Source organism: Danio rerio, chromosome 15 (assembly GCF_052040795.2).
Source record: "Danio rerio strain M-AB ecotype USA chromosome 15, GRCz13ab, whole genome shotgun sequence".
NCBI classification, from domain to species: domain Eukaryota; kingdom Metazoa; phylum Chordata; class Actinopteri; order Cypriniformes; family Danionidae; genus Danio; species Danio rerio.
The window spans coordinates 34002114-34018857 of NC_141035.1; the positions used below are offsets into that span (position 1 = coordinate 34002114).

A 16744-nucleotide genomic window follows, 5' to 3' on the forward strand; every position below is an offset into this window, starting at 1 on the left:
AAGAATTGTTTTGCCATTCCTTTGTAAAATTTCCGTCGAAGTAGGCTATACTTTCAAAGTTAAATTAAAAATGATACTTTTAGATATCTAAACATTAACATCAAAGTTAACTTTGATCGATTTAATTGATATTAATTATTTGAAGCATCTATAAACGAAAAATAACTGTCAATTTTGACTGTTAATGCAAGTGTTTTTTTAATGACTCAAAATCCTCCTACAATGTAAAAGGCAAATGTAAAGTTTCTTTTATAAAGACACAATTATACTTGCACTCTTTTATATAGGCTAAAGCATTTAAGTCAGAATAATTAGCCCCCTTATTTCCCCCCCAATTTCTGTGCAAGGGAAAGAAGATTTTTTTCAACACATTTCTAATTATAATAGTTTTCATAAATCATTTCTAATAACTGATTTATTTTATCTTTGCCATGATGACAGTACATAATACTTGACTAGATATTTTTTCAAGACACTTCTATACAGCTCATTGTATATGTATATGTATACAAGTCATTGTATAAGGATGGTTCGTTTTGTAGACAGTCGGGAAAAAAAAATTGCTTAAAGGGGCTAATAAATTTGACTTTAAAATGGTATTTAAAAAACTAAAAACTGCTTTTATTCTAGCCAAAATGAAACAAATAAGACTTTCTACAGAAAAAAAAATATTATCAGACATACTGTGAAAATGTCCTTGCTCTGTTAGATATCATTTGGAAAATATTTAAAAAAGAAAACAAAATCAAAAGGTGGCTAATAATTCTGACTTCAACTGTATATGTATACCTAAAAAGAGTTCATATGCATAAATCTCTAAGTGCCATCTGAAAATTTCCTCAGTTTTTTTTTTTTTTTTTTTTTTTTTTTTAGAAATGTTTAAGTGTAGTTATTTCACTTTAAAGGCAATGCAAATAATCTATTTTTTTGCACAAAGAGTATATGGCACTTAAGAAGTTTTTGCATTTAAAATTTTCATACATATATATATATATATATATATATATATATATATATATATATATATATATATATATATATATATATACACACACATTTACTAATTTTGGCATTGTCATATAATGAATAAAATGCATCATAAATATTAGTTGTATTTTAATCAATTATCTAATGGTTTATTACTTAAACCTTTATTCACTCATTATTCATCACTTTTTTTGCATTCATTTTAATCCATAATTAATTTTAATGTATTTATTTAATTTTTTTAATTTATTAATCATATTTTTGGTATTTTATAATTGTGTTTATCTTAAAACGTTTGATTTATGTATATATTTCTTTTTAAATGAACATTTTTGATTTTGAACAAAGCCAGAGATCAAACCCAACACAAAGTAAGATAAAATAAAAACAGTAATCTATAGGTACGAAATCAATATATCTAATCTCTATTTAACCAAAACTGTATGTTTTCTTACCGGCACTATTTATTTTTGCTGTGCTAATAAAATAAAATCTAAATCTAAGAAGCCATATCAGTGAAACAAATAATCGTTTGTCAAAACCAAGTTATTTCTGACCTATATATCTGAAATATATTCAATTTATCCCTTACTAAAAACTAAAAAGGTCATTGTATTGTTTCATAACTTACAAAGTGTCTCACTGTTAATGCAAATAGTTGGCAGTTCCTGTAAAACCTGTTGCAGAGAGCAACAAAAATATTCTTACAAGAATGATTGGTATACAGTTTGATTGTAAAGTATTCATTGTTATGCATGTGATTAATTTAGAGGAATTAAAATGAACATAACTAGTGTGTTGACTTTCCCAATATTAAAACAAGCCTCTTGAAGCCAAGCAGTTATGATTAGACTGGCAGCATTAGAGTGTTGTCAAGAGCGACACTCAGTTTACATAAAAACAACACAACCTCAAGAGCTTTTATATAAAACGGTTAGTTCCAGTCCTTGATGGTAGGTCAATAAAAGCTGTGTTTCATTCATGATGCAGCATGACTATGACAGATTCAGCCAATGGTACTGTGCAAAACAACATCAATACAGCATCAAAACACTTGAAAACAAGAAAACATATTGTGGTAAACAGATGATAAATGACACTTTCAAGATGGGGAGTTTTCCAAACAATTCCTTGATGCTTTCCAAACACAAATTTAATTGTTTTTACAAATTTAAGTGAAATGGACATAAAACAATTACATTTACCTCCAAAATACTTGAGGTTTTGTGTCATTTTAAATAAGTAGTTTAAAAAAGTAGGTTTTGGGTGTGTGTTTTTTTTTTATTTGTGCTCAGTTTTAACTGCTAATTATTACTGTTTAGAGCCACTCTAAGGGATTTTTTTCTGAAGGAAACATTAAATAAAGATACCATATACATTTTGCATATATTCAAACACTCAATTTTTTTTGCTGCTTTTTCAAACTACTTATTTAAAATGAGCTGAATCAACACATTTCTTGATTTTTGGGGGGGATAACATAATTGTTTTAAGTTCAATCCACTTAAATTTGTGAAAAAACATACAAGTTAACCTAATCGATTTGTGTTGGGACAACATGAAGGGATTATGTGGAACCCTGCATTTTTTACAGTGAATATTCTTTCTATACAATATTTAGTTATATCATGCAGTGTCAGAACATTCTGCTACAGTCTGATAAACCAGATAATGTTATTGAATCTTACAGTTCAGTCTGTTCTCCTTATCTATATACGTGCTTCGACAAGACACTTTAAAATGAGCCAGAATGGTCTCTGGGTCAAGAGAAGTGCATGTTTATTTGTTGGGAGATTATTATGTTTTAAGGAAAACTCTTCAGGGTGATCTTAGCGAGTCATACAGATAAAGCGTGGTTGATACAGAACTTTTTATCTCGGTTATTCCTGCCACGTTGGCTGACGTGGTGTTTTTGTTTTGTCTTTGACTGATAGGTGATGTGACCATGGCATTGTTGAATAGGGCTTTGTGCGCCGTTTCTAAGGAATTCCAGGAATATCCGTTCGCAGAAAGTCAGTTAAGGGAAGGTCTTGAACTGGTGATCTGTTATAAGCGTTAAACCAAGAATTAGAAGTTATTTAGAAGAAAACCCATTTTAAAGGACAGCACTGCCCTCTTCTGGTTGCATTATGTAGAACAAGAGGTTTTACTTTTTATTTGCCAATTGAGTATAACCAACTCCTTTATTTAAATTAAAATAATTGATAACTAAAATAAGTAACATTTGTAAAACTAAAGAAACCAAAAAAAAAAAAGAAAACTACAAAGAAACAACAAAAACAAAAAACAAACAGTAGCTAATGAAAATGACAAACTTCTATTAAAACTGAAAATATATTAAAAAACAGTATTAATAAAAGCTGAAATAGACAAATTTTATTGCATTGGAAAACTCTAAATACACCTAAAGCATCACGCTGTGAAAAAAAATTCAATTTGAGGTTCTGGCAAATTTTCATATGTTTGGCAAGCCTTATTATTATATTTAGGGACCTCTTGGGGAATAATGTGGCTTATCTTGCATGTAATTGTAATTTTCCTTTTTTCTTTTCTCTCTCATGCTCAGTGTTTCTCAATGTGGGGGTCGGGGGTGATTTCCAAAAATCTATTTTTATGAAACCATAAGAAATACCATATTTCATCCATAGCCTACTGAAAAGAAAAAAAATGTTGTTCAAGTTACTATATACTATATAGTTACTATATTAGCTTATAGTTACTAGTTGTATTGGATTACGACCCCTAGGGTAATTACATTATATTAAAGACACAGTAATAGCGTCAGATGCAGCAGATTGATTCTATAACACCATGTTAAACTTTCTGGCTCATTTACAGCACTGACATCTATAAAAAAATGACACAAAGAATAGACTTGGGTGTATTGGTGTGTGTGCACCATTGCATGCAAGGTTTCTGTATTCATAACCACCTCAGAAGATTTTAGGGATCGTGAGTCACTGGCATTGTTATTTTGGGGGTCGTGGGCTGAAAAGTTTGGGAACCCCTGGTCTACACTAACCTACCACTGCACTACCACTGATTGTAACTTGTCTACTCATTAACATTTTATACTGTCTTATTTTAAGCAATTTTACAGTTTTTTTCTATTATTATTGTTTTCTTGTGTCTTCACTATTTTTATCAATACTTTCAATATTAGGCAGTATATTTAGGGTTTATATATAAAAAAAAAATCCATCTCTATATAAACAATGACATCTTTACTTGGCATAAAAATAAAGAGAAAAAAAGCTAAAGCAGCTATATTAAAAGCTATATTATTTAAAAAAATAAATTGTAAGCAACCATAGGACTGTATTTTTATCACTGTGTAAAATTATATTTATACAACAGTTCTTTCTGGTTTTTGACTCAGATTGGTTGATGCTGTGTGGTAGTCTGCAATAGCAGCACCCTAACAGTCTCCTCACCCTTCTTTATTACTCCACCCACAGAGTGACAGCAGATCAATAAACTCACTACAGTTTGACAAATATTGCTGCTGTTGGACAACATAACGTACTTTTGAGGCTTTTTTAGTCGAGAATGTAGTTGTTTAGATTGCAACTATGCAGTTTATTTATAAGGATAGTGCCTATAGATTTATAATTTAGAAGATGCAGCTTGTCGGCATCCATCAGCCTGTCATACTGAGCAGAGCAAAGAGGGTCGACGGTCCACCACAAGATGGCGACAGAGACCGCTTAATAAGCCCTTATAGGAGAAAAACTTGTAATTTCAAACGACAGCTGATCAAATCATTATAAAACGGATAAGTGCCTTCTAAGTCGATCTTTCTCTTTCGTATGTTGTAGTGCTGCATTTATACCATAGTAATCTGGTAGGGTTTCCGGTAGTGTTTGCTTTCCTTTGGCTTTTTATAATTAAAGCTTTTACTCTGGCAAAAAACCTAACCGAATTTTTTTTTGCATTTAATAATCCTGCTTTACCATACAGAGACCTTTACAATTATTAAAAAATATTAATAACAATAAAAAACTTCCCACCTTTTATACTCGTGAATCAATCTTTCTTTTGGCACTTTAAAGAAGAAAAAAATGACAAGGTCAGACAGAGTACAACAATTTTATTATTTATTCCAATAGCTAATAAACATCTGGATTCAAGAAAAGTCCAGAACTTGAAATAGTCTCAAGTGAATGATGTGATACGGAACAATCACTTTTATTTTGGACAAGTAGACAAAGAGTCAGTTCATTTGAGAATAATACTCCTCAGAAGAAACAAGGGGGACAGAAAAATAATGGCAAGATCAATTACTTCACATATATAAAAAAACGGCAATTTGCGTGTACAGTTGCTTCCTTCCAATATAAATAGTACATTCCACTAATTGTAAAGACCCACTATAAATCATGTGGCTCACACGCTACACATCAGATCCTCCAACTAAACCTCTCCCACATGAAGACTGAAGGTGAATATGGGGATCTTGAAAAAACTGGGTAAACGCACAACATGTAGTCAAGAAAAGGAGATTGGCTGCAAAATGAAGCAGACATGACTCATAATAGAGACAACGCTACTCTGCCTGTTATTGAAGCCTCTGCGCTAGTAAGATCTCAGTTTTAATTGTGCTTCAAGCAGAAAGTGAAATGAGAGCAAGTTCCCTGAGAGGACAAAATATGTTATGAAGCAGGATGGAAGGGAAAATCTCACTTAGTCGTGCCCATGAATGACAGATGACAGCAGTAGCTTGTTCACACCAATAACCATAACTATAATGATAAAAATGTAAAGAAACACTCCACTTTTTTGCATATACGCTAATAACAGTAGAGTTTTATCATTTTTGAAGCCATTCAGATGATCTCCAGATATGGCAGACACACTTTTAGCTTAGCATAAGTCATTGAATTAGATTAGACCATTAGCATCTCACTCAAATAAAGCATTTTTAATTTAAAGCTTGACTCTTCTGTAGTTACATCGACAGACTAACGGAAACTGAAAAGTTGTTACTTTGTAGTTTGTAGGTTGATATGGCTAGGAAATATACTTGCATAATATATATGGTCATATACTGGTCATTCTGGCATAAAAATCAAGGAGCTTTGTTGCAGTACCATGGCTGCAGCAGGTGCAATAATATTATGCATCACTTAATTGGATTCAAAAATGTTTAAGGTGAGTTTTTAAATGAGCCTATTTCCATAAAAAGTGGATTGTTTGTTTAACTGTTTTCAAAACAACCTCTGAATCCTTGTTCACCATTTACTATAATAGTCCACAGTAGTCCACTTGATTTTCCACTGTGTGGTATGGGTCGTTTTGCTTGGTACCGTTTGCATTTCCACTGTAGTTTAGTACTGCTTAAAGTGGTGAATTTTTACCTAGAGCTGTTCCAACACAATCTCACCGCAATTGGTAACGTTTTTATTTAGTGGCTAATTCATATAAATTACTACGATCTAATTCGTACAATTTAGTACAAATTGTTCATCACCTAATGACGGTTGGGGTTAGGGATGGGCGCCATGTCTCCTTTTAAAAATCTTACATTTTCCTATGACTGAACTCATGTATTCATACGGATTAGCCACTAGACTGACCAAACGTAAAATACTTACGTTTTCTTGTGAGATCAGGCTAGCTGTTCACATTTGTGAATTCTTGAATAGGAGACAAATGATTGACTATTGAGGTCACATGGTACAAGTTGTAGCTCTCTGAAATTTCAGAATTTGAAGAAATGTGTTTAGTACTAGCCAGAATCTTGGAACTATGAGATGATGTGAAAGCAACTATGGACCTTTTTCACAAGACTGTTATGATGACGTGTTCAACGTTTTTGGCTTAATCCCCTTATTAATCAGGTGTCGCCACAGCTGAATGAACCTCCAACTTATCCAGCACATGTTTTACACAGCGGATACCCTGCAACCCAACACTGGGAAATTGAAAGTTTTTAATATCTAATAAATTAAATAAATATTAAATAAAAAAGTAAATGAACGTATTATTTTATGCTCTATATATGTATTATTTCATTTTTGCATCAAATTACAAATAACGAATTACCACCAGTGTATGGGCAGGACAATAAATCTGGCGTTGTTCTCTCTTCTGGCTGCCGTTATCAGTCTCACAGGACTTTAAAGAGATTACTTGTTGTACTCTCCCGTTTATTGTGCTCTAAGTTTAGTTTACGCCCAACTATGATGACTTTCGCTACTTAGAAACCTGGAAATGTGAAAAGGGTCCATTCATTTTCCACAACCCCTTACAACTGCATCATGGGTCATTTCTAGTCCTTGAATATATGATCCAATTCCAAACGGCACACTTCATGAGCACTTTTGCTCTTGCAAATTTTGATAGTTTTTTTGTTCCCAGGTCGGCAAAGCTTACATGGAAAGTACTGCAAAGTAACATGGAGTGCACCTGGTAAGTCATCCCTAGTTCGAACACCACTTTACTGTGATCTGCCACTTGTGTTTACATACTTTATGGCAGCTTAGATTCTGATTGGCAGTCAGGGTTTTTAGTGTTAATCAGCTAGGGCAAAATCATTATGCTTGTGATGTGGAGTCTGCTATTTATTTAAAATTGTAACCATTTTTGTATTGTTAACATTATAGTTATCGTTCTTGGTATGAACGTGCCTTTACTTCTCTCAACAAGGTTTTGCTGTTTATAAAACTGTCATTTTCAAAACTGGCTACTCTGCACCAGAGAACAACAACCTTGCATGGGCACCATAACATTTCATAATGGCTATTATTACTCTTCACAGAACATATAATTATGTGATGCCTAAGACGACTGATATAATTTGTTCTATAATGTCAAAAGGTGATGTAATAGGTAAAAGACTTCATATTCATAACAATGCCCTTTAAATAAAACTATTAAGCCCCATTAGCCATATTTAGTACATTTCAGGAGCTCAAAAGTGAATCAGAAACATGGTACAGTCGTCTCTCAGCACATATTACACTATGACGCAGTGGTTTCAAACTAACAGACTGAACTATTGGACAACCTGATGTACATGAAGTCAAAACAAACAGACATCATCACACAGTGTGTTCCCATGGGCTATTTTGCACTGAATCAATACTGAGATGCACAACACTCAAAGCAACATAATGGCACATTCTTATTGGTGGCGATCTCTGATCTTAAAGTCACATGACCTACTGGAAGCACAGCAGAAGGGGAAATTATTCAGTGTGATTTGCGAAAAAAGCAAAGCACACAGCAGCTTTTGGTTGGTTCGAGGACAGCATTATGCATTGTGTTCATATCGAAAATACCAGAAGATAAAAGATGGCAACTATACTGGCTTAAACAAGGAATATAATTGCATTTCACAAAATAAAATGTTTTATGAAACAGATATGGCAGTGCAAATATGAGAACCTTTTTCGACTGAAATCTATTTTGCTTGTCATTAGAGGAACTACACAGTGTGCTCTAGCATCTAAATGAACGATTTAGATTTAACTGATGCAAAGGTAGTATGGAAATGGACTATTCAGCACCCTAAAATCACATCAGACCTGAATGTTTTCTTTTCCTTAAAGGGAAAGTGCAATCAAACATGAATATCTGCAGTCAATTTACTCAGACAATCCAAGATGCAGGTGACTTCTTCAGAAGAGCATTAAAGAAGATTTTTAGCCAAAACTGTGGTCATTGGCGATTTATAAAATGCAAGTCTTCACCCACCAGCAATATATACAGTATATCCAAAAAAAGATAAATACATGTGACCAACCCAATGTAAAATACTTAAATATTGGCCAAAAAAAAAAAAAAAAAAAAATTACGAAAGTCAGCGCCAACAGTGGTACTGTGCACCAACATATAGCACAAAAGTTCCCACTCTCTCTGCTTCCAATGCTTTCCTGTCTAAAATCTCCACTGTCCTATATCATAATAAAGGTGAAAACCCCTAAATAATAATTCTAAAAAAAAAATAAATAAATAAAAATAAAAACACCACATTTAAAGGGTCTTTTTGCCTCACTTATAACATCAGCCAATTCAAATATAATCACTCGACTTAATGGGGATTATCAGTCTTATGCAATTTATAGATGATAAACTCCGTTGGATAATTGATAACAGCCTTCTGAACCTATCAGAAGGCGCAGAAGGCCACTCTGGCCCAAAACTATCAGCTGATAACGCCCAATCAATCGAGTAATAACAATCAAAGCGGGTGTAACATTGGCCTTTTAAATGTTAAATGGATCTAATCCATGTTTAGTTGATATAATAATTCAGCTAGTGTTATTACAGGTGAGCAAATTACACAGTTCATAACTGGGATTTGGTAATAATGTTCAATGTTTTTGCACAAAGCAATGGTTTTGATAAAATCCCAATGCATCATCATATAAGCCATGTAAATTAATTCAATTTTGACTGAATATGTTTTTTTTTGTCTATTTAATCTTGCTTTATGAAAATGGATCACCCAATACTACATGCTTTCATTAATTCATTGATTCATTCATTGATCAATTCATTCATTTTCAATTGGCTTAGTCCCCGATTTATCAGGGGTCGCCACCAGAATGAACTGTCAACTATTTCAGCATATGTTTTACGTAGCAGATGCCCTTCCAGCTGCAACCTAGGACTGGGAAACGCCCATACACTCACACATTCACACATAACACTACGGGCAATTTTGTTTACCCATTTCACCTATGTCATTGGACTTGGGGAAAACCGGTGCACCTGAAGGAAACCCAGTGAACACGGGGAGAACATGCAAACTCCACACAGAAATGCCAACTTACCTAGCTAGGACTAGAACCAGCAAACACTGCAAACCACTGAGCCACCGAAGACCTCCAAAGACCACAGTTTCAGCTAAAAATGCTCTTTTTTTCTGAAGAACAAAAATACCTACATAACAGCAATTGCATTTTTTGGGTGAACTGTGCCTTTAATAACAATGATATAAAAGAGGAGAAAAAGTTTTTGAGTAATGAATGTGGCGACCTGGGTACATTCATTGAGGAAACACTATTTATGTTTAATGTGCAGATTAGACTCTTAAAAATTGCCAAGAGTCCATTAAGAAATCAGGAAAATGTTACATACTAATGCATTGAAACAACCGACATCGTTTGTTTGTCATCTCTTGACACTATAATAAACCTCAAAAATAAAACTATCAAAACATTTTCAAGTCAAAACCAATATAAATGGGGAAAGAAATTCCTCAGTTAGATGATGCATTTGAAAAACAGAAATGGGAATTTTCTTTCAGCTAATTGGGGATACAAATGAAAAGGTAGATCCTTGGAAATCATTACAATAGCTGTTGAGTTTTACATATGAAACCAAATATTAACAAACAGTTACAATACAATAATTTTAATAGTAATCAAATGTAGGTAACAATAATCTTAGGCTCGCAAAAAGGCTGCTACAAAATGATCATACGGTCAGTCCTGCCTCGGCTGTTCCTCTGGAGTCTGGGAGTCTTGCTTGGCATTGAGCAAAGCACCGGAGCCACTGACAGAAGGAGCACTCCGCCATGGGTCATTCTCAGGTCACCATGGAAAGCCTAATTTCCCAACAGCAACGAGGGATCTGGAATGAAATTAGCAAGAGGTTTTGTGCTAATTAACATCTCTGTCATTAACAGGATTATTACGCGAGTGGATTGAGTATTGAGTGAAACATTCATATCATTTTAAAGATGATTAATCAACAGTATTGACTTTTAAAGCAAAATAATACAAAATCAAGGAGAATCAGGGCAGCATCAAACATTTACCATGATAGTGGTTCCTTTTGTGGCTCCTCCTCTTCCTGTGCAGCCAATCGTCTAAGCTGACGTTCTTCATCTGAACACAAACAAATCAACATCCTAACTTAAGACATTTAATCTTGAATTTAAGCTGCACATTGCAAAAAAAAAGCTTTTCTTAATGACAGATTTTGTCCTGTTTCTAGTCTAAATATATATATTTTTTCAATTAAGATGCAATTTTTAGGCAAGTAAAAATCTTATTTTAAATCGTATTTTAACTCACAGTAATGTAAAAACAAACATTGGCTGTCCTAATTGGCTCTATTTTAACGTTCTAGGCGCAAAGTCTAAAGAGCAGTAAGAAAAAAAAGCATTAAGGGCATGCCTGAATCCATTTTTGCTGTTTTAAGGAGGGAAAAACACTCTCTGCACCCCAGTGCAAGGTCTAACAAGGTTGTACTTCTCTTATTGAGTTATGGGTGTGTTTTGAGCATAACGTGCATTAAACCAATCAAGGAGCCTCATTTTCCATTCTCTTTAGAGTCAGTTGCGTCATGCTATCGCATGTTTGCTATTTACATGGCGACTTTGTAAGAGGAAAAACTGAAACTAGTGATAAATAGTCAAAACAGACCATCTGCAGCACGAGGATAAAGAACGAGTCTCTTCCATTTGGCCTCTTTACATTCTCTTTACTTTTACCCTCTACTTTACTGTTTTACTTTTGTGGATAAGGAAACGGTTTATATGCACTCCACCAGAGGTGTGGACTCGAGTCATGTGACTTGGACTCGAGTCAGACTCGAGTCATGAATTTGATGACTTTAGACTCGACTTGACAAAATATAAAAAGACTTGCAACTCGACTTGGACTTGAACATAAATGACTTGGACTTTGACTAGGACTTGCCCCTATTGACTTGTAAAGACTTGCTGCTTCCCATGAAAAGCCCAACGATAAAAAAGTATGTTGACATGGACCGCTCTCTCTCTCTCCCCGTTTATGTGTGCGTGTGTGTGAGCATGCGCGCTTTCGGCATGACGTCCAATCGAAGCACGGTAGATTGTTTTGATTCGACAGTATCCAACGTGACTACTATGAGGCGCCGGAGTGGACAAAAGTCAAGCGAACGCAGAGAGAATTTGAATTTGAACTTGAGATCGAGCCAATACTCGCGTGCCAATACTCGTTCTCTCTCTCTCTCTCTCTCTCTCTCTCTCTCTCTCACACATACAACATACACCTCTCTCTCTCTCTCTCTCTCTCTCTCTCTCTCTCTCTCGTGCATTCCGTCTCTTTGCGTTCGCTTGACTTTTGTTTACGATGGCGTCTCATACCTTTAGTGCTTTTGCTCTCACGGGATCCTCCTTTTAAACTGACCCTTCGCTAAGCCACGCCCAAAAACCGCCACCCACCAATCGCGGCTTACCAATCGTAGCTACGGGCAGAGGCTCTGTCAAGCTTTCGAGCGAGGGAAACAAGCCAAATCGTTGCGCAATTGGATTGTGAAAATCTGACACCCGCTATCCTAAAAGTTTGGACTGGGTGGTGGGATTTTTTCCCTTTTCAAAACCAAAGCCCAAGAGGAGAAATGCCAGCGTGGATCAAGCTGTGTGAGGGGCGGTAAAGGAGTTAAGCTAAGTTGGTTTTGTTTTCGATATTCACATTCAATGATAGGTGGCAATAACTCACACTCCTCTTATCCTAAACAGATCTAAACTGTGTTTCTTTTAAAAAAAAAAAAAAAAAAAAAAAAGCAGGTTATGCTTCCCAGCGGTCTTTTTCTTTTTTTCCACTCGATATTATGAGCCAGGGCTCGACAATAAGGACTGCCCGATGGCCCGGGGCCAGCGTGCGAGACACTCGGGCCAGTGTACAAAATGTTACTGGCTCGATCGGGCCAGCTGCTGCCTTTTTGCCTGCCAGATCGAGCCAGAGCTGCGTGCTGCGACTGTCTGTCAATTGTGTGCAAATACAATCTTACGGTGCTTTCACACATAGACGTTTGTTTTGGAATCTGTCTCGTTTCACCCGTTAGCGCGTTTTTTAGCATATATCCAGCAGTTGCGCTCGCTTCCGCGCCAAATCAATCAGTCCAAGATCGCCTGAATGAGACGCGGTCTCTGTCCTATTGAGCGTATCGATTGTAGCGAGAAAACAAAACAATGCAACGAACTAACGACCCAGGCTATATCACAGTGTATCATGATCGTGTAATAGCCATATATACGGCTATATGAAGAGGGAATGATGAGCAGGGCGAGATGTCATTCTTACCGGTAAATGCGAAAGTGAAAGCATCCTGAAATATTACCGAGAGCTGTTTATCCAGCCTGATCTCGGTTTATCCGTCAGGAAAATTGACCGAAATTACTATCTGTTAATTTTTCCATATTTTAATCGTATAATAGGCCTATGTTGTATTAGGCCTGTTGTTTTGTTCATTTCCGCACTGACAGCTCGAAAGAAAGATTTACATTGATCTGATGCAGTCTCGGTTCATCTGCTATGTCTCTCTATAAATTAAGCCTAAAATACAGAATTATAGTCAACGTTTCTTTAATAGATTGATTAATTCAATTGATCGATTTCTACAAAACCTGACAATTGAAATGAGGCTCTGTATATATGAGAAAGTCTGACCTCGATTTGAATTTGGTGACGATGTCAGTGGGTTGTTAAAATTAAAGTGCACATTTTCACTTATAAAATATTCTATACACAATGCACAAAAGTTTGGGGTCAGTGTGATTAAATATGTTAAAACAAGCTTCTTCTGCTCACCAGGGCTGCAATTATTTCATCATAAATACAAATTGTGAAATGTTGCACTATAAAATAACTGTTCAAAAGTAGTTTATCATTTAATTTATTCATTTATTCCAGTGATTTTAAAGATGAGATTTCAGCTTCATTACTCCAGTCACATGATCATTCAGAAATCACTAATATTAATTATTATTATATTTATAAATGGTAATAGTTATAAAATCAATAATGTCTGGAGTAATTATTTTATTTGAAACTAAATACAATAACAAAGCAGTTATTTAAAATTTTTATAAATATTTAACAATTACACCTTTTTTACATTTATAAATATAGCCTTGATGAACTGAATAGTTTTCCTTAAACATTTTAAAAATTACCGTAAATATATATACAGATTTATTAGCCCCCTTTTGTTTTTTGTTTTTTCTTTTTAAAACATTTCCTAAATGATGTTTAACAAAGCAAAGAAATGTTGATATTTTGTCTGATAATAATCTTATTTGTTTTATTTTGGCTAGAATAAAAACATTTTTTTTAACCATTTTAAGGTAAAATTTATTAGCCTCTTAAGCTAATTGTTTTTCAGACTGTCTACAGAACAAACCATCATTATACAATAACTAGCCTAATTACCCTAACCTGCCTAGTTAACCTAATTACCGTAGTTAAGCCTTTAAATGTCACTTTAAGCTGTATAGAAGTGTCTTGAAGAATATCTAGTCTAATATTATTTACAGTCATCATGACAAAGATAAAATAAATCAGTTATTAGAGATGAGTTATTAAAACTATTATGTTTAGAAATGTGCTGAGAAAATCTGTTCTCTGTTAAATAGAAATTGGGGAAAAAAATAAACAGGGGTGCTAATAATTTAGGGGGACTAATAATTCTGAAATCAACTGTGTGTGTGTGTGTGTGTGTGTGTGTATACACACACACACACACACACACACACACACACACACACATTCAAATAGCGATTAACTTCTTTTTTTTTTTTTGGTGGGGCCAGTGAAAATTTGGGCTGGGCAAGTAAAAATCAGAACCACTGGCCCGATCGGGCCAGTAGAAAAAATCCTTAGCGTTGAACCCTGTGAGCACTGCTTAGTTTAAACCCTCGCTATTGTAACGCATATAAATACATACACTAATATTTGCTGGTAGGAAAAATCTATTTGTTCACTTCTGTTATTTATACTTTAATGTGCATTTCAATTTTTTTCTTCCACTTAACTGCAAATTTGAATAAAAACTGGATAAAGAGCACACAAACATGCTAACAGTAATAGGTACTGTACACTGTTATGGGTCAATGATGCTAATATTCGGCACAAATCCATCAGTTTCTTAGGTTATTAGATTATTTTATAATTTCACCTGTCCTGCTGTGCATGAACTATGCTGTTGAATGTTCAGCGTATGAGGTGGCTAGGCTAACCTTGCTTCAATTTTGATAAAATTATTTTCTAATCAGTTGCTATTATGTTGTGAATATACCCCTGTAATGTATACTGCAGTCCTCTTTTGTCTGGCTTTCTCAGATATCTCACCTGTTTGCCAAAAATGACTAATTAAATCCTTGGGAATGTCTGACACCAGCGCATACACACTGTAATAGATGTGCCAGGCATGAAAGCTTGACAGGCGTAGCAACAGTAACTAAGGAGGGCAAGGCTTAGCGAAGGGTTATTCCAAGAATGTTGATATGGTTTCTTTCTTGCTTTACTATTTATTAACAATACACAAAAAACTAAAAGGTTAAGGTAAATTCTTTAATAAATTCTAGTGTTTTTGAGTATTATACTTGTTGTATACTTGTATTATACTTATGTTTTAGGCTAGTATTATTTACGACTTGTTAATTAATGCTTCATAATACAGTAGTATTACCAATAGTGAACAGATAAAATAATACAAAGTGTAGTTTTACTACAGTAAAGTGTAGTGATTTGTAGTATAAAATACCCTATATTGTAAAATAATACAGCACTGGGTAATTTGTTTATATTACACTTGTGTTACCATAGCAACTATAGTATTACCACAACTGATCAATTGAAGTTCTTTACTGTAGTAGGCTACTGTTCAAAACACAGTACATGCCAATATACGTGTTCAGGGGCCCTGTGGCACAGCTTTCCTCAAAATGAAGAGGATGACATGGAAAATGTCCTCCACAATCTCATCAGTAAAGTGGAAGCCAGCAAACACTAGTTTACTTTATTTTAGCTGCCATGATAAAATGAGATTGATAGTGAGATTTATTTGAAGAGTGAATAGTACAGTAGGCTATAATACCTTATCAAGTGTTTCCTTATTTTTATCACAGTTACATTTCTGCTTGCATTAGTTTTTGTTTAAATGCTTTTAAAATAAAATGTATTCTTTACATCCAACATCTATTCCAGAGGTGCCTTATAGTGGTGTAAACCCCTTTACAAGGGGTGTTACCCCTGTGTAAACTCTAACCACCCCTGTGGCCAACCCGATATGATTTTCCTGTTGACATTATTTATTTAAATCTACTTACATAAATGCAATACAATGCAATATTTCAATAAATAAATAGCAGCCACTAAATTATTGTGGATTGATTGGTGCCACTGACGTAGCTGGCCTCTTCTGGCCCCCCTTAAGCAAATTTTCAGGGGGGCACCACTGGTCTATTCTCTGTCTTTAAGTGTTTGAAACTGAAAATATCTCATCATATAAAACAACCAAAAATGTTATGGTTTATTAGATTAAACATTTAATATGTAAGTCTATTTTAGTATTTTGGTTATTGTTATTAAACAGTGCAGCAATATGAATCATATCAAAAAGCATGAAAGGAAGAGGTAACACGACACAAATTGTGAGTTTGCATATAATCTCTGAGAGCGCTCAAGAAAATTTGTGTGTGAGCAGTGCATATTTGAGAGCGAGAGAAAATTTGAGAAGTCGCAATCAGTTTTGTCCACAAACAGAGGAAATCTGTGCACGAGCATCACACAAGGTAGAGAGCAAAGCTCTTCAACGTTATGTGAAGAAAACAACTTTATTGTTTGTATGAAGTAGCCTACTTCATTAACAATATGTGCTACCATTTTACATTGCTGCTAGACGGATTTGCAACTCCATCTCTTTAGGACACACGAGATTCAATTGACAAAATTCCAATTTCACTCAATTTAACTTTGCAGCATATACAGGAGTTGGTCTACTGCTACCACATTGAGGTTATGTAATTTTGGTTAAT

The 16744-nt window shown here is 34.5% G+C and overlaps 1 protein-coding gene across 5 annotated transcripts in view; it reads right to left on the reverse strand.

The window, feature by feature from the left end:
• Positions 1-9977: 9977 nt before the first annotated feature.
• The window catches only part of cuedc1b (CUE domain containing 1b), a 49712-nt gene continuing 42945 nt past the window's right edge, over positions 9978-16744 (reverse strand). For 3 of the 5 annotated variants that reach the window (XM_087283007.1, XM_087283009.1, XM_087283008.1), the window contains one exon: positions 10753-10826. In XM_087283007.1, coding sequence (XP_087139133.1) covers positions 10753-10826 — 74 coding nt within the window. Of the gene's footprint in view, positions 10570-10752; positions 10827-16744 lie in introns of those variants that run through there. The other 2 variants (XM_087283010.1, NM_001089373.2) reach the window with 2 other exon arrangements.